Below are 27,132 nucleotides of genomic sequence, written 5' to 3' on the forward strand. Positions count from 1 at the left end.
GTCGGGCTCTCTGCTCAGCAGGGAGCCTGCTTCCTCCTCTCTCAATGCCTGCCTCTCCGACTACTTGTGATCTCTGTCTTTCAAATAAATAAATAAAATCTTTAAAAAAACAACAACTAACAAAAAGATTTAAAAAAAGAATAATGGTATATATAGTCAATTAGGAAAGTGCTTTATTTAAAAAAAAAGAGGCATATGGGGGCGCCTGGGTGGCTCAGTGGTTTAAAGCCTCTGCCTTTGGCTCAGGTCATGATCCCAGGGTCCTGGGATCGAGCCCCACATCGGGCTCTCTGCTCAGCAGGGAGCCTGCTTCCTCCTCTCTCTCTGCCTGCCTCTCTGCCTACTTGTGATCTCTGTCTGTGAAATAAATAAATAAAATCTTAAAAAAAAAATAAATAAAATAAAAAATAAAATAAATTTAAAAAGAGGCATATGGACATTTCTAGAAGTCTGACTAAAACGTCACATATTCATAATCGAAAATACTTTAAAATACTTAAGAGTGAAAATGAGGTATATAGTAGGCATAAGACCATTTATTATTTTACTTTACTTTTGAAGAATCTCAAAATAAAGTTTAAAAAGAGAGAAAAGAATATTCTAGCTTAAAGACTAAAAGTAATTACAGAAGTAGGAAGTGAAACAAAAAAACATCAGCCTTAAAATGAATGATGACTGTTTTAGGCTGTATTTAGTACAAAACTAATATGTAATTTGCCTGCTTGCTTCAGCATGAGATAATCTGATGTGCTAAATATACTGGCACCCTAACGAGTTTATTATGCTTTATGATGATGATGATGAGACGTAAGTGGGGAAAAGAAGTTTAACAAAGAAACTCAAAATCTCTGACTCTTCTGGTGAAGTGTATAGGAGTAAATAAGAGACTTTTTTACTGTAAGTGATTTGGACTTAACAAAGTCAACATAAAAGTTTAATTTCTGGATGACTGGGTGGCTCAGTTAGTTAAACATCTGCCTTCAGCTCAGGTCATGATCCCAGAGTCCTGCAATCAAGCCCTCCATCAGGCTCTCTGCTCCATGGGGAGCTTGCCTTTCCCTCTCCCTCTGCCTGCTGCCCCCCCTGCTTGTGCACACGTACACTCTCTGTCAACATCAAGCAATCAATCTTAAAAAAAAAGAAAAAAAAGTTTAACTTCTTACAACCAACTATAAAATAGAGAAACATTTGATGTTATATATTTTAAAACACATTTCTTATTCAATTACCTGTTTTGGTTGCCTTTCTAAGACTTTAGCTTTTAACCAGGTTTCAACTTCTTCAATTTTCTTTTTATGCACAGCAAGTTCATGCTAAAAATTTCAAGTTTAAAACAAAACATTTTAACTCAAGGATTTTTGGTACAGCAGCCCACATTAATCTAAATTAAGCATTTTCAGTGAAGAAAACTAGCAAACAACATGATAAGAGAATTTACAAATCTTTGCTATTACACTTCATTTTTTATATTGAAAAATTCTGGGGGCGCCTGGGTGGCTCAGTGGGTTAAAGCCTCTGCCTTCGGCTCACGTCATGATCCCAGGGTCCTGGGATCGAGCCCCACATCAGACTCTCTGCTTGGCAGGGAGCCTACTTCCCTTCCTCTCTCTCTGTCTGCCTCTCTGCCTACTTGTGATCTCTGTCTGTCAAATAAGTAAATAAATAATCTTTAAAAAAAGGTGGGGGCGCCTGGGTGGCTCAGTGGGTTGAAGCCTCTGCCTTCCACTCAGGTCGTGATCTCAGGGTCCTGGGATTGAGCCCCATGTCGGGCTCTCTGCTTGGTGGAGAGCCTGCTTCCTCCTCTCTCTCTGCCTGCCGGTCTGCCTACTTGTGATCTCTGTCAAATAAATAAATAAAATCTTAAAAAAAAAAATTCTATTTTTAACACTGATACCATTGTTGAGAATTTGGGGCAGGTTCAGAATTACAAAACTTTAAAATCCTGACATACATTTTTGGGAAGGGAATAAATAGGGAGAGATATCACATTTAAGAAAATAAACAGATCAATTCTATGTTGGGATTAAATTAAATCTATGACAAATAACCAACAATACAAGTTCAGAATAACTTGAGAAATGCTGAGCCATGGAACATAAAGACTAAGAATTACTGGGGTTTTTTCCTAATTCATTTAGAAAGATTTTTATGAGTAATAATCTGAAAATATATATTCTTTTCCTTCCTGAAATTGCATTATATACACTTGTTTGCATCCTTTTTAGTACCTGAGTTTCTGGCTTGTATTTATCCACCCATGGTTCATTTTCAGACAGATATTCTTTTGAATTCTCAAGACCATAAATCTTTTCTGAGGAAGATGGCTTTTCTCTTTTTCTAGCTGGAAATCTGCTACTGTCTAATCTGGAAGGCACATTTTTCCTTCTGTGACTTGAGTTATTCACACCTAATGATGTGGCAGTAATAGAGATGCCTGTATTCTCTGAAAAATCATCAAACGATGGGTCCACCCAGTCTGTTACCTGAAAAAAAAGAAATCATGTAAATATTACATTATCTACATCTATTCCCTATATAAGTAAACTACTCTCTATAAAAAAAAATTCACATACCTGCAACATTTTATTTTTATTTTTTTAGAAGATTTTATTTATTTGTCAGAGAGAGAGAGTACACACAAGCAGGGGAAGCAACAGACAGAGAGAAGCAGGCTCCCCTCTGAGCAAGGAGCCTGATGTGGGACTTGATCCCAGGACCCTGAGATCATGACATGAGCCAAAGGCAAATGCCTAACCAACTGAGCCACCCCGGCGTCCCTATTTGCAACATTTTAAATCAAAACCTCACAAATTAGTTCTTTTAAGTAAAACTGGCACTATACATATTAGTTATTTTTTTACTTCATGGTAAGTACATATGCATACTTGTCCGCTTCACCAGAGTAATAACAAATGCCATATAAAGGAGTATCGAATACAAACTTAATTCTTTTTACTAATTATAATCTTCCTAGTATAGAATAGGCCGATTCTTCTAAAGCTCATTTGTAGGACTGAAACAGAAATACTAAAATTATGTGCCAAAAAAGAAGCAAAACAAAGAAATAAAATATTATTTTAAGCATATATAACTGTAAGAAGAATAAAACTTCCGTCTTGACCAGGTTAATTAATTCACAAACTAAGAACCACTGCAGATATCCAAATAATCCCTATCAGCTTCAGGACTTTGAGAAGATACAGCCCAAGAATCCTGATGGTATGAATAACTTGTAAATATGACTTGATTTTATTCTCTTCAGCCCATAAAGCAAATAGTATTTTCATAAAGGGAGGCAGGCTTTCCAGGGAGGACTTGTTTCCCAGATTTGTCTAAGAAAACAGAACTGGGATAATAGAACAGCAAAATCAGTGAGTTCTACTTCATGTTCTTCTGTTTTTTTGAGAAATTGCTGATCTCTCTACATTTCCTCCATTATTCCCTTTCCTTTAGAATCCTCTGTAAGTATACACAGATGAAGATGATGAATTCAGCAATTTAAAATTAAAAATACTTTGGTGTATTAAAAAGTTTTTTTGGGGAATGAAAATTTTTATGATGAATTTTCTTAACATTCCTGAAGTATAAATCTAGAAAAACCTAGCTTAGTATGTGGCTTTTGAAATTCCTTGGCTGCCTAATAAGGGGGAACCAAGATTATATTTTCCTTAAAGAACACTCAGCCATAGTTGTGAACCATTTACTAGACAATGCTAAGGAAAAGCAAGCTGGGGTTTAGAACTATCTCAGGAATGAAAGTCACACTTCATTCCCCCTTTAAAGAGAGAAGGTTAGGAATACTATCACCAATAAGTAAAGAAATGAAGACCTGTGGGAAAAAATTTCAGTAACAGCCTAAAAATTCATTTCTCCTTCTTCATAGGACTGTCGACAGTACTACAATTTTGGCTCCTCATCTGTTTTTAAGAGTTTAGAGGCACCTGAGTGGCTCAGTCAGTTAAGCATCTGCCTTCGGCTCAGGCTGTGATGCCGGGGTCCTGGGATTGAGTCTTGCATTGAGCTCCTGCTAACCAGGGAGCCTGCTTCTCCCTCTGCCCCTCCTTTCTCTTTTTCTCAAATAAATAAAATCTAAAAAAACAAACAAGAGTATCTAGGGGCACCTGGGTGGCTCTGTCAGTTGAGCTTGAACTTTTGGTTTCAGCTCAGGTTGTGATCTCAAGGTCATGAAATGGAGCCCAGAGTTGGGATCCACACTCAACACAGAGTCTGTTTAAGACTTCCTCTCCCTCTGCCCTCCCCACCAACCCTGGCTCGCACAGGTTCTCTCTCCCAAAATAAATACACCTTAAAAAAAAAAAAGTAAAAATACCATGTTAAGTAAAACTTTTGATAGCATATCTGATCTTGCAATTCTGATCTGCAAGTTATTTATACATTTTATAGTTTTATATCTTACATAAACATGGAGTCCTATTTACTGGGGAAAAAGAAACAGCAAAAATTAATAATTTACTTAAGATCAGAGAAAAATAAGACCCACCAGTATGAAAATAACTACCCAGCAAATAAGCGTGATACTGACTGACCCCATCCTATGCTATCACTAGCCTTGCTGAGAACTGGCACTCAAAAACATGATTTTTAAGTGGTAGGGCTTGTTAAGCTTTATTTTTATTTATCTGTTTTTTAAAGATGTTATTTATTCATTTGAAAGAGAAAGAGATAGCGAGGAGAGGGGCAGAGAGGGAGGGAGGGAGAGAAAAGGAGAGAATCCCAAACAAACACAGCACTGAGTGTAGAGTCTGCCACGGAGCTCCATCCCACAACACTGAGATTATGACCTGAGCCAAAACCAAAAGTCAGATGCTCAACTAACAGTGCCACTGTTGCCCCTCGTTGTTACGCTGTAATACTAACTATGACTCATGTTTTTCTTTCTTCTATTGATCTTCCATGCAAGAGTTTTCAGCCTTTCTTCCGACTGAAATTGAAAATACTTTTTTAAAAATTAAGGTTGTGCTTTTAGTCGTTTTACACTTAATACTGCAATTTTTAGATCACCAATTACAACAGATACTGTACACTATTACTTTGATGGCAATAACAAGTCATTAAAAACATACACAAAAATTATCCTTCCTTTTTGGGCAATTATTACATGGCCATTTTAGTGTATCATACCTTTGTAGAAGATACCTTTGGTCTAAGAAAAGTTTTTGACATTATAAACTTTAATAGTTCCCATCCGTAGTATACAACCTGTAGTAGTACATTAAAGTATAATTCACCTAAGGAAACAAACAAAAATCTCAAATTAGGAAAACTATAAAAAAGAAATATAGTAATATAAACCAATATAATCTACAGTATGATAATGGCTCAAAAACTAATGAGATGACATAGCAAACATAGGTAAAGAAGCCAAAATGCTAAAATAAAGTTTACTTTTAATCACTAGAACTGTCAAATAATCCACACGTGGTGGTATAAACAGTCTTTCATATGAACTCAACAATGTATTAGAGAAAACAGAAAAAATGCATTCGACATTTTGTGCAGCTTTTGTGCTGAAAGTTAAAATTTCCCTCACTTCAAATCACAGTTCCAGGGTTTTTTTCTGCGAAATTTCAAGAAAAACCTCACCATATAACAAATTCAGATTTTTCACTTACTTTGGAAAAAGACTGTAAATCTAACTGTATATATTTTCTGTAAGTGTTCTTACTTGAACATACTGGAAAATTTGGAGGCAATAATGTTTTCCGACTTTAATAATTATTCAATGTTTACATAAACTAGTGAATTCACCAGTTTGAAGTGGGCTTGAATTTTTTAAGGTCTGCAAATTTATAAATTGGAAGGTGTATTTGGACTTTAAGGTTTGGACGCACATAGGGTATATAACGTGAAAAGATTCCATACACGAAAAAATAAATTTTACACACACACACACACACACACACACACACTGTTCACGATTAAAGAGGTTTTTGCTTTGGAGATTCAAAGAGATACATGGGTGGGGGGAAAAAAACACTTGTTGGATAAATATCGTTGTCAGGTCGAAACAAAAGACGCAGACTGTTTTTACGGTCAGGACTCCAGTCGCTCTTTAAAAACAAGACTGACAATTACCTCCTTTAAAAAAGAAGATAACTGTCCCAGATGATGTCAGGTTCCTGAAATGAGATGTCAGAGGTAGAAAAGACCTTCAAGAATATTTCTAGTCTACCCGCCACCCGCCCTCACACACTGGACCGGCGATACTAAGCCCAGACACTCGTCCAGCGTAAAGCTACTAATCAGCGGAGAGCGAAGAGGATCTCGCCATGTCCCCACGCCAGGCCAGAATTTTGCACCCCCACCCTCCAACCCCAAATGGAATGGGCAGGTCCGGAGGAGGAGCGAAGACAGCTCGGGGAGGCGCGAAGGCAGAGATGGGTTCGCGTCTCCAGAACGTACACAGACCAAAGCCGCAACCGCGGCGGCCTTACTTTCCGGGAGCTGCATCCCCTCGTGGGCGGAGAGGAGTGGAGGAGGCAGACTCTGCTCCAACAGAAAGGCAAGTACCCGGCCCTCGCCGGGCTCAGCGCCGAGCCTCTCGGAGGTCCCGCCTCCCGGGGACCTTCTAGACCGGTCGGCGCTTCCGCGACACAGGCAGAAGGGCGGCAGCCAACGGCCCTGGTGGCTTAGGCTTCTACCGCACTGCCTGACCCAAAGCGCGGACCCGACCTGTGCCCCTGCCTTGGACTCTGCGCTGCAAGCGTGCTATAGAAGGCCAGGTAACCAATAGTCAGCGGCTAGGCGGTGGAGACGGGCCGCGAGCGCCGCGCACGGCCTCAAAGTCCCCGGGGCCACTGGCGCTTGCCGCAGCTCGCCGCTTCCGGCTCCTCCCTGTTGTGCGTAAAGCGCGTGGGCCTAGACGCCCGGAGCCAGCGCGGTGAGGACCATGTTGCTTCCGAACATCCTGCTCACCGGTCAGGCGCGCGGCGGGGCGGCGCTGGGTGGCGGGGCAGGCCAAGGGCGTAGAGTGCTGTGGGGCGTCGGACGTCCGAAGGGTGCCGTTCGGTGTTCTGTTTCGAGGCTAGTGGAAGGCCGCGCTGCGTGGCGTTTGTCAGGGCCTCGAAGAGACCGGTTCCTCCGACCGTTGTGGGAGGCGGGGTGGGGGGGCGGGGAATGTTGATTCTGTTGGCCCGAGGCTGCTCGGTGAGAGAGGGAGACTTCTTCAGGTCCTCTTTCTGGCAAACTGCGGAATCTTTCGGAATCTGGTTTTTGTTTGTAAAAGTCTGATGGTTTTTTGTTTGTTTTTGTTTTGTTTTGTTTTGAATTGGCAGGATTTGTCTTTAGAGTTCTAGCGAGATAATGTAAGTTGCTGTCAGATCCTTAGTGGATCTTTTAATGCTGCTGGACGCCTTGTCCTTAGGCCTTCCTGGGCCGTATCTCTCTCTCTTTTTTTTTTTTTTTTCGTATCTGTCAATTACGGTTGGACAAAGGGTTCGAATATATATGGCGCAGGGTGATTAACTTGCTGTGTACTTTTGTTGAATTAGCATCAGAAGCTTTTTTATTGTAAAGTTCCCGGGATGATAGCTGTCTTTCATACTGGTTAAATTTTTCCCCCATAAATAATTTCTTAATTAAGTAAACTAAAGTAAATGATGGTAATTTGAGATGCTTAGTGTTATTCTGGGAGTATCTGTTAACGGTGGCAGGCAGTCTGCGAATTGGTATTAATCCCCCAAGCCCCACTCCTGATAGATCAGATACACTTGGTGAGATTCCCTTACGCAACAGACTTTGAGTAGTTTTGATTAGGTTATAGTGTATATTCACAGGGAATTGCTAATTAGGATATTTTTCGCTTCAGTTGTTAAAAACTTGAAGAAGGGTAGATAGGTGGCTAATGTCTAACAAGTATCTATGGCTTGTCTTACAGGTACACCAGGGGTTGGAAAAACCACGCTAGGCAAAGAACTTGCATCAAGATCAGGACTGAAATACATTAATGTGGGTGATTTAGCTCGAGAAGGTAAGGGATACATTGGTGATGGTTTTAAAAAAGAGAGAGACTAGATAATAGAGTGTTAGTATTATATTTGTCAGAGGGTACAAAAAGCAGAGACAGAGTACCATTAAGGAATTTATGCTCTGTTGGGAACCTGTAGAAAGAGAAAGTAATATATGTGTAGTACCGTCTTCGGTTGTTTTGACCATTCTACCCCATCCTGCCCCACTCTGTTGGCCAGTAGTTCTTATGAATGGTAATCATTGGGAAGGCTACCATGAAGAGATGGGACATAGGGAGAATGTTTTTGAGATGGGCAAACACATAAAGGTTTGGAATGTCCTAAGCATATCTGTGGAGATGGTGAGTATAGATCTCACTGGAAGGGTATTATTTTGAACTCTTAGGACATGACTGTTCTGTGGTTTCTTCTTAGCTTTGTTTGATAGTTGCATACCTGCACACAACTGCACATTGTTCTAAAGTGATAAATGTTTTTATTTTACCTCGTTTTCTCCCAATTTCTTATCATTCCCTTATTTGTCTTCATTTTTTAATATTCTGTAATTTGTATAGGATAGAAATTTAATAAACTTAAAGGGACCTTAATTAAAATTAAAAAGATTTAACACTTAAAAATTTAAATATATTTTCAAAAATTTAACAGTATTTAAAATTTTTGAAGTTCCTGACAGTTGCTACTAAAGTAACTATTTCAGATTTGATCTAATGTCCGTATTTTTTTCAAATGATCTAAAGTCTAATCAACGGATATCATGGAGTCTGGCAAGATGGCTTCTCCCAAGAGCATGCCGAAAGATGCACAGATGATGGCACAAATCCTGAAGGATATGGGGATTACAGAATATGAGCCAAGAGTTATAAATCAGATGTTGGAGTTTGCCTTCCGATATGTGACCACAATTCTAGATGATGCAAAAATTTATTCCAGCCATGCTAAGAAAGCTACTGTTGATGCAGATGATGTGCGATTGGCCATCCAGTGTCGTGCTGATCAGTCTTTTACCTCTCCTCCCCCAAGAGATTTTTTATTAGATATTGCAAGGCAAAGAAATCAAACTCCTTTGCCATTAATCAAGCCATATTCAGGCCCCAGGTTGCCACCTGATAGATACTGCTTGACCGCTCCAAACTATAGACTTAAGTCTTTACAAAAAAAGGCATCTACCTCTGCAGGAAGAATAACAGTTCCACGATTAAGTGTTGGTTCAGTTACTAGCAGACCAAGTACTCCCACTCTTGGCACACCAACCCCACAGACCATGTCTGTGTCAACTAAAGTAGGGACTCCAATGTCCCTCACAGGGCAAAGGTTTACAGTACAGATGCCCACTTCACAGTCCCCAACTGTAAAAGCATCAATTCCTGCAACATCCGCAGTTCAGAATGTTCTGATTAATCCATCATTAATTGGGTCCAAAAACATTCTTATTACCACTAACATGGTGTCATCACAAAATACTGCCAATGAATCATCAAATGCAATGAAAAGAAAACGAGAAGATGATGATGATGACGATGATGATGACGATGATGATTATGATAATTTGTAATCCAGCCTTGATGCTTGTAACATGTATACTTGGTCTTGAATCCATTGTACTAGATTAAACATGCATGCTGGGTATTTTCAAGTTGTGTTGTAGAAAACTTAAATGCTATTTAATGAGTAAATATGGTTATCCTTTCCGATTGAGATGTTGGGTTTTCTTTAATAGGATTAGTAATGGTTATTCATCAGCCTTTAAGTGTAAAAAATAAAACTGTTTTCATCAGTTTGATTGTTGGTATTTTGGCAATTATGTTTTTAGAAGCAGTTTTCTCATGTGTCACCAACAGGAATAACAGTGACAACAACTTGAAGTAGTGGTTTGTTCATAAACACTAGAGTAGTACTTCTATTGTCTTCAGATGTTTAGATCATAGCATGATCTCTAGTGTGTAACTCTTATGGCCCCATTTTCTAAGATTGCTGAAGTGTAACCATGTCTCTTTTTTATAGAGTTCACTTCATCTGTTTGGATTTCTCTTCTTCAATTACTCAACTTCTTCCTGGGTCCTTTTTTGCTCTCTTTGGTTTTATTTAAGGACCCTTAATGTTTCTCCCAGGATGTCCCCACTTCAGAACTTAAATTTTTTTTCCATTCTCTCTTTTTGCAGGTCAGTTTTGCATATCTTAGCTTTGTCACATTTTTGATACTGTAAGTCAGTATCGTGATCATATTTTTAATCCAGGTTTGGTATTTAAGTATAGTGAATAAAACTTAGGTATTGTTTTACATGACCAGTCTCCCATTTTACACCTACATAAAAAAATCTGGTTTTTTTCCTTTGCCTGTTGAACCTTAACAGTCTCTGACAAGTGATTTTAGAGTCACATACAGTTGTCAGTTTCAGTCTTCCAGTTTGTCTTACTGAATTTAACACTTTTTTTAAAAAAAGATCTCATTTATTTATTTGACAGATCACAAGTCGGCAGAGAGGCAGGCAGAGAAAACAGGAGGAAGCAGGCTCCCTGCTGAGCAGAGAGCCCGCTGTGGGCTCCATCCCAGGACCCTGAGATCATGACCTGAGCCGAAGGCAGAGACTTTAAACCACTGAGCCACCCAGGCACCCCTGAATTTAACACTTCTAAACTTAAAGAAGTTGCTATATAATCGATTGTGTAGTACTGAGAGGAACAGTAACACTAGACATTTGCTTCCTTTCATACTTGTATTCAACACTATTTTAGCCTTTCATACTTGTATTCAACACTATTTTAGCCACTATAACACATCTAAGTGTGTATAGTCCCAAACATCCTCTCTATATATTTTTTGAAGATTTTATTTATCTATTTGAGAGAATGTGCATGCACAGAGCGGGGATGGTGGGGAGGGCTGGAGAGGGAAAAGCAGGCTTCCCACTGAACAGAGATCTGGATGGGGGAAGGGAGATTGTTCCTGGGATCCTGGGCTTGAGACTTGAGCCAAAGGCAGATGCTTAACCAACTGAGTCACTCAGGCGCCCCTAGGTGATGGTCTTCATAAGGTTTTTCATAATGTACCAGATTGGTTTTTTTCCCCTGATGCTATTTGAATATATCTGGAAATCTTAATTAGAACATATTCCAAGATAAAATCTTAACTAGAAAATATACTGAGACACCTGTCCTCATTTTTCTCAAATGGTTATATATTTTAAGGGATACCATGTAACCATCTATAAAGCAGTGGCTCCCAAATAAGTGTGATTTTACCCTTCAGGGGACATTTGGCAATTTCTGGAGACTTGATAGTCAAGACTGGGGTGGAGGCCAGGGATTCTGTTGAACATCCCACAATTCACAGAATAGCCCCCCCACTCCTCTAAAAGAATTAACTAAACTCAAAATGTCAGTAGTATTTGAGATTGAGAAACCCTGGTATAAAGAAACAAGACCAAAAAAAAAAAAAAAAAAGACACCCTGATTTTAAATGAATTTGTCTAAATGGAGTTGACTGCCATTCTAGTAATCCTGTTAAAACTAAGAGATAATTCTTAGGTCATGTGGAACCAAGGCAGGAAAAATTAGGTGGGGAATTCTTGTTTTTTTAAGATTTTATTTATATATTAGAGCAAGTAAGAGAGAGCATGAGAGGTAGAAGGTCAGAGGCAGAAGCCGACTCCCTGCAGAGCTGGGAGCCCAATGCGGGACTCCATCCCAGAACTCCGGGATCATGACCTGAGCTGAAGGCAGTCGCTTAACTGACTGAGCCACCCAGGCACCCTAGGTGGGGAATTAAGTTTAATAAAATTATTGGGAATCCTAACTATGGTGTGGCTAAGAATGCTTTTCTTACCCTTGTTATTTCCAGTGTCAGATTCTTCCTCACTTGATATCCTTTCCCATATGCAATCACTTAGTTGCACTTACCAGCACCCTTAATTTTCCTGCCACAAGTGTATCCGTCTTAAGCCTCTTTATAAACCCCCAGGATTCCTTCCCATAGGTCTAGACAAAGTATATTAACATTGGATCCACTGGAAACTTGTAAAGCATAGCAGAGCCTTCAACATTTAAAATCTTGATCTTTTTCTAACCCAGGAGTTGGCAGGCTGCTGCTATTTTTTACAGGAACCACACTGCCTGAACACTAGCCCACAAAGCGTGAAGTATTTACTGTTTGGCCTTTTACAGAAAAAGTTTTGCTATCCTGGCTCTAACCCCTTTATCCCATTTTTCCCCCCTCCACTGGAAGGCTTTGAAACTAATCTATTTGGCCCCTCCGGCACTGCTATCTCCCAGTCTGCATGTGATCTCCCTCCCACCATATACTTCCTTTTTTAAGATTTTATTTATTTATTTATTTGAGAGAGAGAGAGAGTGCGAGCGCATGGGGAGGGGCAGAGGGAGAAGCAGACTCCCAGCCGAGCAGGGAACTGATGCGGGGGCTCAATTCTAGGATCACAGCTGGAGCCAAGGGCAGACTCTTAAGTGACTGAGCCACCCAGGTGCCCCCTACATTATACTTCTTTCCCAATAATTTCACTGCAGTTATATTGTTACTTTGCCCCTGACTTTAGTAATCTCATCCACTCTGAACTAGTCACTCCCTTTAAAAGAGCCTAATTTCTAGATACCCACTAAAGGTAACCACCTTGGTAGTTCCCGGACCTCTCCAAACTAATAAGACTTAAAAAGCACATGCTCTGAAGTCCTACCTGACTACTTGCCCACTCTTGATTCCTGTTCCCCACACATAGGGACACATTCAAACACTACGCAAATGCATTCGCCCTGTAAATCTTGATGGTTTGCCTAAAAAAATTGATATAGTACTCATCCCATTTTCAAGCCCATTTCCGGTGAATCTCTTACTCTTTGTATCTTTTCCTTCCCTCTTTGTTATGTCCTTTAAAAAAAAAGAGAAGGAATAAACAAGACTTGACCTTTTTCTGATAAAGTCCATCCTCCCTAATGATGAACTGGTCATAGTTTACCTTCAGCATTCCCTGCAGCCACTTCCCTAGGTCCCCTTCAGTCTATACTCCGCGCACTTACTGTTCCTCAGACACTGGGAATTGACCTCCATGTCTTTATACATGCTATTCCCTTCACCTATAGGTGCTCTTCCTTACCTACCCTATAAACAACTCTTTAAAAGGCCCAACTCAAATGTCACATTTTGGTGCTAACTTTTCCAAGTAGATTTCATTGTGCTTTTCTCTACATAAAAGGTCAGTATCAAAATACTCAATCCTTCTAAACCAATTAACTTCTTGGTACTAGTTGCATCACAGACATAAGCTTCTTTTTTTTTTTTTTTTTTAAGATTTTATTTCTTTATTTGACAGACAGAGATCACAAGTAGGCAGAGAGCCAGGCAGAGAGAGAGAGAGAGGAGGAAGCAGGCTCCCTGCCAAGCAGAGAGCCTGATGCGGGGCTCGATCCCAGGACCCTGGGATCATGCCCTGAGCCGAAGGCAGAGGCTTTAACCTACTGAGCCACCCAGGTGCCCCCACAGACATAAGCTTCTTGTTGGATTGAAGTAAATGTGGTAAACATGTTTCCAGAGTAAGAAATCTGAGGGTCACCCGGCTAGCTCCATGGACAGAGCATGCAACTCTAGATCTCAGGGTTGTGAGTTCAGGTCCCATGTTGGGCATGGAGTCTACTTAAAAATTAGGGGCACCTGGGTGGCCCAGTCAGTTAAGCATCTGCCTTCGGTTTGCGTCATGATTCCAGGGTCCTGGGATTTAGCCCCATGTCAGGCTCCCTGCTCAGTGGGGAGTCTGCTTCCCCTTCTCCTTCTGCGCCTCCCCCATCCCTGCTCGTGGGCTCTCATTCGAGGTCTCTCTCAAATCCTTTTTAAAACTGTATAAAGTAAGAAATCTGAAAATGTTTTGAGTACTGGCAACAGCATCAAAATAGATAGCATTCCAATTTTAAATAACAGCTTTCATGTGAGTGTATTAATTCTGGGATGGCAGTTAAAGAAAATGTAATGATTTTATAGTTTACAGCTGGAAAGATCTTTTGAGGTAAGGACTTACCATTTAACCGGCCCCACAATCAATTTTTCTTCTCCAACTAACCTATCTTTAAATAAATCATAAAACTTTGTTGAGAAAATTAATTTTCTAAGCTTTTGGTAGTTTAATCAATTCAAGCCTTTTCATCTGTTCTAGTTTAGGACACTATACATATACAACTCTAAATTTGACTTCCAACTGAAACTTTCTAAAGTAGCATATGTTAAAAAAAATTACAAGTAGCATAGGTTTTTCCCTTTTTTTGGGAAATCTGAAATGAAGTTTAGAATCCATTTCTTCATTCCTTATGGTACAGGTTATAAACATCAGTTATCTAAAATTCTGCAGTAGCCTTGATTTAGTGTCCCTGCTTCTGGATTTGCTTCCTTTCAACTCATTCTCTACAGAGAAACCAAAATTATTTTTAAATATTTGTAATTGATCATGTCATTTCATGATTAAAATGCTTTAATGATTTTACTTTGCTTTGGGACAAAGTCTAACTCTGCAACTGTTAAGGCCCTTTTTGATCTGGCTCAATTTACCTGACCCTTTATCATCTATTTTCCAACTACTCTAAGAGACTTTCCCTCCCCTGAGTCCTCCCCTCCTAATTCTCTCTGGCTTTGAATACCTTCTCTGTTGAAAATAGTCTTCCCTTGGGGCGCCTGGGTTGCTCAGTGGGTTAAGCCTTTGCCTTCAGCTCAGGTCATGATCTCAGGATCTTGGCATCGAGCCCCAAATCAGGCTCTCTTCTCAGCAGGGAGCCTGCTTCCCTCTCTCTCTCTCCCTGCCTCTCTGCCTACTTGTGATCTCTGTCAAATAAATAAATAAAATCTTAAAAAAAAAAAGAAAAGAAAATAGTCTTCCCTACCTTTATCCCTTTGGTAACTGCTCCAAGTCTCCCCTTAAAAGTCACTTCCTCTAGGAAGCCTCCCCTAATAGCCCACGTTTATGTTCCTAACATAATAGGTGTCCATACTTTTGCTCTTCTAACACCATGAATTATAACATTAAAATATCATCCTGGTATAATTTCCAGGTTACTTGTCTGTCCTCTCTTTTTATTGTAAACTTTTTAATGTAAACTTTTTATTGTAAATTTTTCCCTTTTTGAGGGAAAGACTATGTTTGCCCTCCTGGTCATTTTGCTCACTATTAAATCCTTATCACCCCTACAGACACCTGTAAATGGTAGTTGATAATTTTTTTTTTTTAATGAATGTTTGAAAGCTTGGATTACACTGTTCAACTACATTAACATGATTTAAGAAATCCTGCATCTCAGCATTGCAGTCAACGTTAATTCTAATTTAATATTGCAGTAGTTGTCCTTATTTTCAACAACATACATTTTTAATTATTTCACTAGTCTTAAGAGTCAAGGGTTTAGGAGGTGCCTGGGTGGCTCAGTGGGTTAAGCCTCTGCCTTCGGCTTAGGTCATGATCCCAGGGTCCGAGCCCCGCATCAGGCTCTCTGGTCAGCAGGGAGCCTGCTTTCCCCTCTCTCTGCCTGCCTCTCTGCCTGCTTGTGATCTCTGTCTGTCAAATAAACAAACAAAATCTTAAAAAAAAAAAAAAGTCAAGGGTTTAAATATGAAGGAACATTAATATTCATTTACTTCAGATTATGACATAGTACAGAATCAGCAGAAGGTATTAGATTTTGTTGCATTGTAAAAATAATACACAGAAGAAGTACTCCAAATCCTAATTTATTTCCATCTTTTTTTCTTCTAACCTTTGCCCCTGTTGCAGACTACTTTGAATTCTGCTTTTTATGTTTTACCCCTTGTGTTAATAAGCATTTACCATGTGCAACCTAGTGTATACTACATATTACTACCTTAGTATTTCCTTAGCTTTAATTATATTTCATTAAATTAGAAAACAGAGATTTTAAGTATTTCCCTTTTGTTGAATTTTTTAAAATCATTTTATCACTTAAAATTTTTTCAGGTTTGGGGTGCCTGGGTGGCTCAGTGGGTTAAAGCCTCTGCCTTCAGCTCAGGTCATGATCCCAGGGTCCTGGAATCAAGCCCCACTTCGGGCTCCCTGCTCAGTGGGGAGCCTGCTTCCCCCGCCTCTCTCTCTGTCTGCCTCTCTGCCTACTTGTGATCTCTGTCAAATAAATAAATAAAATCTTTAAGAAAAAAATGTCAGGTTAGAAGTTAAGTGGTAGGGACGCCTGGGTGGCTCAGTTGGTTAGGCGGCTGCCTTCGGCTCAGGTCATGATCCCAGCGTTCTGGGATCGAGTCCCGCATCGGGCTCCTTGCTCTGCAGGGAACCTGCTTCTCCCTCTGCCACTCCGTCTGCCTGTGCTCACTCTCTCTCTCTCTGACAAATAAATAAATAAAATCTTTAAAAAAAAAAGAAGAAGAAGAAGTTAAGTGGTAGAGGAAATTTATCAATGGCATGACATTTTTCTTTTTAAAATTATTTTAAAAATACATTTTAATATACTATATATGTATATAATTAATGTAACAGGCATAAAAAGGCTCATTTTAATTTGCATCTCTTTAATAGCTGGGAAAGTCCATTTTTTCATGGTATGTTTACTAATTGTCTTTTCCATCTTGTGGGAACTTTTATTTGTTAAGCTACTTATTTTTATCTTGATTTTGAAGGTCATTATATAATCTACATTTCAGCCCTTTGTCCTATTACAAAAATTTCTCCCAGTCTGTTATTTTTCTGGGTACATTATTTTTCATTGAACAGAGATTTAACTTTTCTTTTTTTGAGATTTAACATTTTATGTGTTTTATTTAGTCATTGTATTCTTTCACAAACTCAAATTAATCATTCCTTTATAGATTAAATTTTCCACTAGTTATCTTTGGAATTAAAAAATCAGCTCTTGGGGCGCCTGGGTGGCTCAGTGGGTTAAAGCCTCTGCCTTCGGCTCAGGTCATGATCCCAGGGTCCTGGGATCGAGCCCCGCATCGGGCTCTCTGTTCAGTGGGAAGCCTGCTTCTCCCTCTCCCACTTCTCCTGTTGTGTTCCTTCTCTCACTGTGTCTCTCTCTGTCAAATAAATAAAATCTTAAAAAATAAAAATAAAAAATCAGCTCTTTAATTCACCTAGTTTATAATATAAAGGATTTAGATTATTTTCTAAATTGTTAACCAGTTTTCCCACTGTCGAGCAGTTTAATTTTTTTAGCTAGAGTTTCTGCAGGTTGAGCAATATTTCAGGGAAGCAAAGACCACACTAAGGTGCTCAAGAGGTGGCTCTTGTGCCCAGCATCTGTCCATATACCCTCCAGGCTCTATGCCTCCCTCAAGGACTACTCTTTTGTTACTTCAGAACTCATGCTTGTTTTAAGCTAATTTCAACCTTTTCTAAAATAGTTAAGATTTTATTTATTCTAGAGAAAAAAACACACATATGTGCCAGCAGAGACAATCTGCTGAGCACGGAGCCTGTCATTGTGGGGCTCAATCCCCTCTTCCCACCAAACTGTAGCTTAACCAAAAATAAAATACAGTCCTCTTCCAACAGTCCCACAAATTCTGAAATTATTCATTCTTTTTAGTTGGTTTCAATTTTGATAACGAAAACTGGTATCAGATTGACTGCTGTCCAAGTTTCCTTCTAGATAAAATTCTAATTTATCAGTATTGCTCTTCACATTTGGTCTCCATGTGACATCTTCTGTGTTAGTGCCCTCGTCAGTCTCTAAAAGAGTAATTGGTGATGTATTTCCCAAAGTATAAAATTAACTGAAGACTACTGAAAGTTACTTAGAAAATACTACTTTTCTTTAATATGCCAATGTAAATCTCTTTTAGGGCAGTTATATGATGGCTATGATGAAGAGTATGAATGCCCCATTTTAGATGAAGATAGAGTAAGTACAATTTTTATTTATAAAGTATAAATTTTTATTTATAAAGTATACTTTTTTTGTTTGTGTTGAGAGAGAGAGAGAACATAAGGGGAGGAGTAGGAGCAGAGGGAGAGGGTGAGAGACTCTTAAGCAGGCTTCATGTCCAGCGTGGAGCCTGACACCGGGCTTGATCTCACAAACCTGAGATCATGACCTGAGACGAAATAAAAAATTGGACACATACCCCACTGAGTCACCCAGGTGCCCCTATAAAGTATTTTTCTTAAAATTTAATAGGAAAGTTGACTTGATTTTTTTAAGAGGAGCATTCTTTTCCTCCCTTTCTCACAGGTAGTTGATGAATTAGAAAACCAAATGAGTGAAGGTGGAGTTATTGTTGATTACCATGGTTGTGATTTCTTCCCTGAACGCTGGTTTCATATAGTTTTTGTGCTGCAAGCAGATAACAGTGTATTGTACAAAAGACTTGAAACAAGGTAAGAAAGGAAAAACATTGAATTCTTAAAGTATGATATAAACCTTTATTCGGATTCCTGAAATTGGCCAGTACTACCATGAGAAAGGAGTCTATTTGAAAATGTGACGCTTGGTCTCTTGTTATAAACCATGTCAGTGTGGTACCAATGTGCTGAGTCCAAAAGAAAAAGATGCTTGTGTAAAACACAGGCAGTAATTTATAACTGAGTAAATGAATACTGCAATTGACAGTTTGATTCAGTAAAATATTCTATACAGCAACCCTATTTAATCATGCTCTTTCCTTAATGTAAAACCTTGCTGGGAAAACAGCCAAGCCAAGAACATACTCTGAGAACTGGATGAACATTACCCTCCTTCATTATCCCCTCAACATGAGTGGGAGAGTTTATGAAAAACGGACATGATAAATCAACATTTCACCACCTTTAAAATATATTTGAGTTGGTCTCTCCAAGAGGACATCAGACTTAATCCAGTATAACCAAAACAGAAATTTTTATGGGACATGTTTTTCCACTGTCTTTTGATTCAAGCTGGGAAAGATGGAGGTTCTAGAGGGGTTTACAAGGCATTCTCAGAAGGAAAGCTCTGAAAGTTTGCCCCTAAGTTCAGGTTTAGAATTTGAAGGTCAGACTGACAGTGGTAGTCAGCTTTGACTAACCATCACTGCATGGGAAACTTGCAAAATCCTTGCACCAAGGAATATAGTAGCAAATATACAGGGAAAGTTGGAGCTAGACCTAAAACTTTAATCATCTTTCTTTTGGCAGTGAAAAGCCATTAAAAGTATTTTAAATGAGAAGTAAGAGAGATCATAATAGTACACATTCCTTTTCTCAAACAAGGCAATTTAAAATTTTTATTAAAAATTACTGTTTTGGGGCATGTGGCTGGCTCAGTCAGTACAGCATGCGACTCTTGAACTTGGGGTTATAAGTTAGAGCTCCAGGTTGGGTGTAGAGATTACTTAAAAATAAAATCTTAAAAAAAAAATTACTGTTTTATGTAAATAGGGGAAGACTGACAAGGTCTGAAAAAGCTATGAGAGAGCTAGTCTTGTTTTTAGCCACGAAAAAGTTACAACATAATCACCTTTAAAAAAGCAGCTTTATTTTTTGAGATAAGTTCTTATTGAGATAAGTTCACATACATAAAATGTACCCATTTGAAGCATACAATTCAGTGGTTTTTAGTATATTCACAGAATTATGCATCCATTACTACAACCAATTTTAGAAAATGCTCATTGTCCCCCTCCTCCCAAAAAACCCATACCCATTAGCAGTCACTCTGCATATATCCCCAGTCCCGCAGTCCTAGGCAACTGGTAATTCACCTTCTGTCTCCGTGGATCTGCCTATTCTGGACGTTTTATATAAATGAAATCAATATGTGGTCTTTTGTGGCTTCTTTTATTTAGCATAATGTTTCAGGGTTCATCTGTGTTGCAGCACATATCAGTACTTCATTTGTTGTTTTAATCAAACACTATTCCATTGTATGGCTATACCATATTTTATTTATCCACTTATCAGATTATAGATACTTTGGTTGTTTCCATTTATGGCTATTATAAATAAATCTGCTATGAACATCCATGCCTGTGGTTTTGTGTGGACATTATATGTTCATTTATCTTGGATATGGAATTTAAGAATGGGACTGCTGGGTGATATGGTAACACATGTTTAACATTTTGAGGAACTGTTAGACTATTTTCCAAAGTGGCTGCACCAGTTAACCTTTCCAAGAGCAATGTGTGAAGGCTCTAGTATTTCCACATCCTTGCGAACACTGGTTATCTGTCTTTTTGATTGTAGCCTACCCAGTGGATATAAAGTAGTATCTCATTGTGGTTTTGATTTGCATTTCCTTGATCACTAATGATGTTGAGCCTTTTCTCATATGCTTACTGTCCATTTGTATGTCTTCTTGGGAGAAAGAGCTCTTCAGATTCTTTGCCCAATTTTTTATTGGGTTCTTTCTTTTTAATTAAGAAGAGTTTTTGTGGGGCGCCTGGGTGGCTTAGTGGGTTAAAGCCTCTGCCTTCGGCTCAGGTCATGATCCCAGGGTCCTGGGATCCAGCCCCTTATCAGGCTTTCTGCTCAGCAGAGAGCCTGCTTCCTCCTCTCTCTCTCTGCCTGCCTCTCTGCCTACTTGTGATTTCTGTCTGTCAAATAAATAAATAAATAAATAAAATCTTTTAAAAAAAAAAAGAGTTTTTGTGTATTTCAGATACAACTCTCTTATCAGATACATGATGTGCAAAAGTTTTCTCTCATTCCGTTGGTTATATTCTCATAAAGCTAATCATCTTTTAAGTAGTTCAATTTAATCTTGTTACAAGGTTGAACTAATTTGAATTTGAATATTTGCTTTATCTTTTTCATTAGCTAATTAGCTGGCTAATTTACATATCTTCCAAAAGATTATGTAAGTTAATTTTTTTAAATGTCTTTGGAATTGGGAAAGCAGAGATAGATCTATATGTATGATCAAGTACCCAATTAGTACATAGTATTCCCATCATAAGTATTCCACTCTTTTGGGGGGGGGTCCTTTTTTAATTTAAATTCAGTTAACATATAGTATATTATTAGTTTCAGAGGTAGAGTTCAGTGATTCATTAGTTGGAAAGAACACCCAGTGCTTATCCCATCAAGTGCCCCCCTTAATGCCCATCACCCAGCTACACCATCCCCCTACCTACCTCCCCTCCAGCAACCCGCAGTTTGTTTCCTGTGCTTAAGAGTCTCTTATGGTTTGTCTCTCTCTCTGATTTCATTCTGTTTTATTTTTCCCAGGTTTGTTTCTTTTACTAACTAGAATCATGATATATGTATTGTTCTTTGATGCGCTTGTTGGCGATGTTCTCAGGCTAGCACACTCCTTTTATCCATTATATATTCCACAGAATTAATGTCACTGTTTGAGTTGCCTCGTTCTGCTGTTACAATTATGCCCATTTTTGTGCACAAATGAGCACAAGGGCTGGAATTTGAGGGAAAGAGTGCCAGTTTGAGCCCTTGGCAATGTGAGGTGAAGGCATGTTGACTTGGCACTGAGCAGGTGGCAGGCCATGCACGCCAACTCGGGCAGGAGAGTGGCTGGACTGTGAATTTAGGACCCACAGGCCGATGGCATCCTGTGTGACAAGGATGTGGCTGGTTTTGCTTTTAACTTTAGTTTTTCTGGGAAACTCTTTCTCTCCTTCTATTCTAAATGAAACCCTTGCTGGATACAGTATTCTTGTCTGTAGATTTTTTTCCTTTTAGCCATTGGAATTTATCATGCCGCTTTCTTCTGGCCTGCAGAGTTTCTGCTGAAAAACCCAGTGATAGCCATATGAGGTTTCTCTTGTATGTCACTGCTTTCCTTTCTCTTGCTGCTTCTAAAATTCTCTCTTTATCACTCTTTTGGGTATCTTATTTACTTCGTGTCTTGGTACAGACCTCTTTGGGTTGGTTTTGTTGGGGGCTCTCTGTGCCTCCTGGATCTGGATTTCTTTCCTCCCCCAGGTTCAGTAAGTTTTTTAGCTATTATTTCTTCGGACAAATCTTCTGCCCCCTTTTCTTGCTTTTCTCCTTCTGGGATCCCTGTCATGTGACTGATACGCTTGACAGTGTTGCTGAGTTTCCTGGGTCTGTTCTCATTTTGCGTATTTTTTCCCCTCTGATCTGCTCAGCATAATTACTTTCCATGACTCTGTCCTCCAGGTTGCTGATCCGTTCTTCTACTTCCTCTTGTTTGCTATTTATTCCAGGTGGTCTATTTTTATTTCCATTTAGTGAGTTCAATAGCTCTAATTGGTTCTTTTCTACGCCTGCTGTTTCTTGGCGGGTGGGGGGGGTTCTCATGGAGGTTCTGCACTCCTTTCTCAATTCTAGCGAGCATCTTTATGAGCATTACTTTAAATTCACTATCAAACATATTACTCATCTCCATTTTGTTTCAGTCTCTGGCTGTGATTTTGTTCCGCTCTTTCACTTGGGACATATTCCTCTGTCTCTTGCTAATTCTATTGTTGTGTCTGTTTTTCTGTGTTAGGAAAGTCAGCTGTGTCTCCCGCACTTGAAAGTAGAGGCTTTATGAAGAAGAGGTCCCACAGTGCAGCATCTCCTGTTCCCAGAACCTGGCACTTCAGGGGTGTTTCCGATCTGTGTTGCTAAAGGGGTGTCCTGCCTTTGTGGTGGAGCTGTGTTTGCCCTCAGTCCAGCCTGTGATGGCTCTCTGCCTGTTGTGGGCAGAGTCTGTTCCCTGTGGTGTTAGTGGGCCGGTTGGGGGTTGCCTTGGGCTTGTGCTGAGTCTGACCAGGTGTTTACCGGAGATGAAGGAGCACCAAACTGCAGGCATTTTCCCTGTGTTGTCCCCTCAGAAGCTTTTGGTTGTTGGTGGGGCCTGTAGTCAAGACCAGCTGCCTGCCCTCAGCCCACTGCTGGGGTCACAGTCAGACTGGTGTGTGGTTCCCCTCCCTCTCCCTGGAGCAGGACTCACTCTGGAGTGGTGCTGGCCTTGTCTGGGCTGCGCACACACTGGCAGGCTTGTGGCAGCGCCTTGATGGGATCTGGCCAAGAGCGATTGGAGAGGGTGGATCTGCTTCACTGTGGTCTCTTGTCTATGTCAGGCCGCGGAGAGTCTGTTCTACCAGCTTTCCGGTTGCTTTCTGGGTTATTAATGCCAATATAGGTGCTCTCTTGGCCACCACACAGCAAGAGGTGATCCCAGGATCCTCCTACTCTGCCATCTTCCTAGCAGCCTCTCATAAGTATTCCATTTTTTAATAAAGATTTTACTTTTCAGTAATCTCTGCATCCATTGTGGGGCTCAAATTTATAACACTGAGATCAAGAATCACATGCTCCACCAACTGAGCCAGCCAGGCACCCCCCATGACTATTTCATTTTTATATGCCATCTAGTTATTTTATCTGTCTATATCTTAACTCCTCTAATGCTTTAAAAAATTTTTTTTAAATTTTTTTAAAAGATTTTATTTATTTGACAGAAAGAGAGAGAGATCACAAGTAGGCAGAGAGGCAGGCAGAGAAAGAGGGGGAAGCAGGCTCCCCACCGAGCAGAGAGCCCTATGCAGGGCTCGATCCCAGGACCCCGAGATCATGACCTGAGCTGAAGGCAGAGGCCCAACCCACTGAGCCACCCAGGCACCCCCTCTAATGCTTTTTAAATCTAGGACCACAGCTATAGCCTTATTTATCTCATAACTCAATATCTGGCTTGAGGTAGGTAGATATGTTTGCTAATTGAGTGGATGACAAATTGTGTGGAGAAAATTTAAGATAAACCTAAACACTGAACCTCTGTTTAACCCTCTTGTCAAAAAAGTCTCTCATATTACAAGTGCCAATCTAATTTTCTTGAGGTAAACAGGCTACAAGAAATATTTTTGCATGATTTTTCATGTATTTAAAAGTGTCCAGTTTCTAGTGTGTTTCTAAAATTCCAGTTAAGGTCATTCAATTTGCTTTTTGTTTTACCTTCTCATTGTCTTCTAGGGGTTATAATGAAAAGAAACTAAAAGACAATATTCAGTGTGAAATTTTTCAAGTTCTTTATGAAGAAGCATTAGCATCCTACAAGGAAGAAATAGTACATCAACTGCCCAGCAATAAACCAGAAGATCTAGAAGATAATATCAATCAGATATTGAAGTGGATTGAGCAGTGGATCAAGGATCATAGCTCCTGACTTACAAGACTGGCCACTTTACAACCGCTCTTGTTATATCCCTGCCATAATGAATAAATTGTCTAATTATCAGTAAAACTTCTTTATTAAGATTGTGCTGCAGGACTAGTATATGGATAATCTAAAGGTTTATGTTTGGCTTTTTTCTTCCATGAGAAAGCAAAACATTCTCAAGTATAGTATATATAATATCATTAAGGATTTAGAGTAAAAACTGTCATCTTAAATGTTTCACCTGCTAAAGAATAAATAAATCTGACCAAAGGGGTGGCTATCTTCTAAGCTGATTGCAAAAGAAAATGAAGATGATCCCTTAAAATAAAAGTTAAGACTAAGGATAAAACATCAGAGTTTTTCATTTTTATTTCTTAAATTAAAAAAACAGAAACACGATTAAGTGGTAATAAAATCAAAAGGTACAAAAGAGTATCCTGGAAAGGTAGGTTACCCTTCCACGCTGCCCCTATTCTTCAGCCACCCAGATCCCCTCCCTTTAGGAAGTAATGTTGCTGGTTTCCTATGTCTCTTTCCAAGAGATTTTATCCCTGAGAAGTGTGTGTTTCTGTATGTTAGTTTCTTTAAGCATGGGCAGCATGCCATGTACGGTGTTCTGTATTTTCTTTTTTTCATTTAATGTGTTTTGGAGAGTATGTCATCTCAGAACATACAGAGCTCCCTATTCTTTTAAATTAAGATAAAATTCACCATTTAAAAGTGCACAACTGACTGGCTTTTATTATAACACAATAATGTGCAACGATCACACATCAACTGTCACTAATTCCATATATGACATTCTTCTCACCCCACCCAAAAGAAGTCCCTACTATTGGCAGCCACTTCCCATTTTTCCCCCTGGAATCACTACTTTACTTTGTCTATATGGATTTGCATATTCTGGGCATTTCATATAAACGCAGTTATACAGTATGTGGTCTTTTGTGCCTGGCTTCTCTGACTTAGCATAGTATTTTAAAAGTCATCCATGTTGTAGTCTATACCAGTACCTCATTCCTTCTTATCATCAAATATTCCACTGTATGTACCACATTTTGTTTATGCATCCTATCAGTTATACAGTTGGGTTGTATCCATTCTGGGTATTATGAACTATGCTATGAACATTTGTGTACACAGATTTTTGTGGATGTAGGTTTTCAATTTTCTTGGGTATACAGGGAAATTGCTGGGCCATACTAAAACTGAGTTTAACTTTTTTTTTTTTTTAAGATTTTTATTTATTTATTTGACAGAGATCACGAGTAGGCAGACAGGCAGGCAGAGAGGAGGAAGCAGGCTCCCCGCTGAGCAGAGAGCCCGACGTGGGGCTCGATCTCAGGATCCTGGGACCATGACCTGAGCCAAAGGCAGAGGCTTTAACCCACTGAGCCACCCAGGTGCCCCTGAGTTTAACTTTTTGAGGACATACCAAACTTTTTGCAAAGTGGTTACATAACTTTACATTCCCACTATCTATGTAATAGGCATCTAATTTCTCCACATCCTTGCCAACAGTTGCTACTGTTTATCTAATAGCCATCCTGTAAATAGAATTGTCATATTTGATTTTGGTCTTCGGTGGTCTTCATTATGGTCCATTAGGGGGTGGTGTGGGGGAATGGACCGGCCCACGGAGACGGAGATAGAGAATCCCACGCAGGCTCCACGCCCAGCAGAGCCAGATGCTGAGCTGGATTTCACAACCCTGAGATCATGATCTGAGGCAAAATCAGGAGTCAGAGGCTTAACTGACTGAAACACTCAGGCACCCTGGGCTTCTTTTCATATGCCTATTAGTCATTCCTACATCATCTTTGGATCCCTAATTTTTTTTTTCTTAAATTGTATTTATTTCAGTAATCTCTACACCCAGTGTAGGGCTCAGACTCAAGGACCCCGAGATTAAGAGTCCTGTCTGTACTCTTACAAATCAAACAGCCAGGAGCCTTTGGATCCCAAATGTTTTTAACATTTGCACAGAAGTCCATTTAGGATGTGCTATGATTGGTTTAATCAGTCCCCTACTGATGGACATTTAGGTTGTTTCCAGCTTTTTACTATTACAATGTTGCCAAGAATAGAAAGACTAACATGTATATTGCTATATGCCAAGAACTCTTTAAAATACATTTCAAAAGTAAACTCTCTCAATCCACATAACATCGGAAGTAAGTATCATTATTATTTCCATTAGAGGAGTTGGAAACAGGGCACAGAATCAAGTGACTTAGCCAAGATCACAGCTGGGAAGTATCAAGAGTCAGAATTAGGGGCACCTGGGTGGCTCGGTGGGTTAAAGCCTCTGCCTTCGGCTCAGGTCATGATCCCGGGGTCCTGGGATCGAGCCCCGCATCAGGCTCTCTGCTCTGAGCCTGCTTCCTCCTGTTTCTCTCCCTGCCTCTCTGCCCACTTGTGATCTCTGTCTGTCTAATAAATAAATAAATTTTAAAAAAAAGAGTCAGAATTATATCTTAGCAAGCTCTAACTCATTAAGTTATGCTGCTTAATATATGTGGAACTTTGCACGTGAACAAATTTATCTGTAAATTCCTGTATAAATTATATGCAACCATAACATTTAGTAGATTCATTTTAATAACCATATATTGTCTATTATATATGTACAAGACTCCACCCAAATAACTGGTGGGAAATGCCTCCCAAGGTAAGTTCTTCATCTCCAATCATAACCTAGTATATACATGGAAGATACACACAAAAATGGACCCTTTAGACAAATCAGGTAGATTGTGGAAAGTGCCTTACTAGAAATTCTAACATAATGAGAGAACAGAAGAGAGAACTCTCTTCCTACTACGAATATCAGAAAAGGATAGAATATTAGAAAAGGGTGAATATCAGAAAACGATGTAGGATGCACAGATTTGAAGAATGGGTATAGAAGTAGAGAAGAGTAGAGAAGTGCTATCCAGTATTACCTGGCATCAAATCATATAAAATAAGGATAATTACTTCATAGGGCTATTGTAAGGATTAAATGATATTTGAACTTAGTACCATATATGTGTGTGTTTCTACTTTTTTTTTAAGATTTTATTTATTTGACAGAGATCACAAGTAGGCAGAGAGGCAGGCAGAGAAAGAG

General features: G+C 39.4%; 3 protein-coding genes across 7 annotated transcripts in view; 2 read left to right on the top strand and 1 right to left on the bottom strand.

Moving 5' to 3' along the window:
• RAD17 (RAD17 checkpoint clamp loader component) overlaps positions 1 to 6,591 on the bottom strand; it is a 47,235-nt gene extending 40,644 nt beyond the window's left edge. For 4 of the 5 annotated variants that reach the window (XR_013966845.1, XM_080803922.1, XM_080803921.1 and 1 more), the window contains exons 1-5: positions 6,456 to 6,564; positions 6,097 to 6,140; positions 5,143 to 5,249; positions 2,229 to 2,483; positions 1,230 to 1,313 (exon numbers count right to left, since the gene is read on the bottom strand). Coding sequence is in view for 4 of the 5 variants with exons in the window: in XM_080803922.1 (XP_080660048.1) it covers positions 1,230 to 1,313; positions 2,229 to 2,483; positions 5,143 to 5,184 (381 nt within the window). In the remaining variant the exon portion in view is untranslated. Of the gene's footprint in view, positions 1 to 1,229; positions 1,314 to 2,228; positions 2,484 to 5,142; positions 5,250 to 6,096; positions 6,141 to 6,455 lie in introns of all 5 variants that reach the window. The other variant, XM_080803920.1, reaches the window with a different exon arrangement.
• Positions 6,592 to 6,866: 275 nt separating this feature from the next.
• AK6 (adenylate kinase 6) lies at positions 6,867 to 24,118 on the top strand. Its single transcript, XM_080803924.1, has 5 exons — positions 6,867 to 6,938; positions 7,898 to 7,990; positions 17,782 to 17,840; positions 18,171 to 18,316; positions 23,834 to 24,118. Exons 1-5 carry the CDS (start codon positions 6,911 to 6,913, stop codon positions 24,024 to 24,026), a joined length of 519 nt encoding a protein of 172 aa, XP_080660050.1. The 5' UTR covers positions 6,867 to 6,910; the 3' UTR covers positions 24,027 to 24,118.
• On the top strand, positions 6,897 to 9,762 carry TAF9 (TATA-box binding protein associated factor 9). The gene is made up of 3 exons (XM_080803923.1): positions 6,897 to 6,938; positions 7,898 to 7,990; positions 8,726 to 9,762. The coding sequence occupies exon 3, from the start codon at positions 8,743 to 8,745 to the stop codon at positions 9,538 to 9,540; it is 798 nt and encodes a 265-aa protein (XP_080660049.1). The 5' UTR covers positions 6,897 to 6,938; positions 7,898 to 7,990; positions 8,726 to 8,742; the 3' UTR covers positions 9,541 to 9,762.
• Positions 24,119 to 27,132: the final 3,014 nt, after the last annotated feature.

Source organism: Martes martes, assembly GCF_963455335.1.
Source record: "Martes martes genome assembly, chromosome: 5".
Classification (NCBI taxonomy): domain Eukaryota; kingdom Metazoa; phylum Chordata; class Mammalia; order Carnivora; family Mustelidae; genus Martes; species Martes martes.

What these genes read in the sequence shown, in the direction of transcription:
- AK6 (XM_080803924.1), top strand. Translation starts at nt 6,911, where the DNA reads ATGTTGCTTCCGAACATCCTGCTCACCG. An exon ending in TCCGAACATCCTGCTCACCG is followed by an intron (nt 6,939 to 7,897) that starts GTCAGGCGCGCG and finishes CTTGTCTTACAG; the next exon opens with GTACACCAGGGGTTGGAAAA. An exon ending in CCATTTTAGATGAAGATAGA is followed by an intron (nt 17,841 to 18,170) that starts GTAAGTACAATT and finishes CCTTTCTCACAG; the next exon opens with GTAGTTGATGAATTAGAAAA.
- TAF9 (XM_080803923.1), top strand. Translation starts at nt 8,743, where the DNA reads ATGGAGTCTGGCAAGATGGCTTCTCCCAAGAGCATGCCGAAAGATGCA.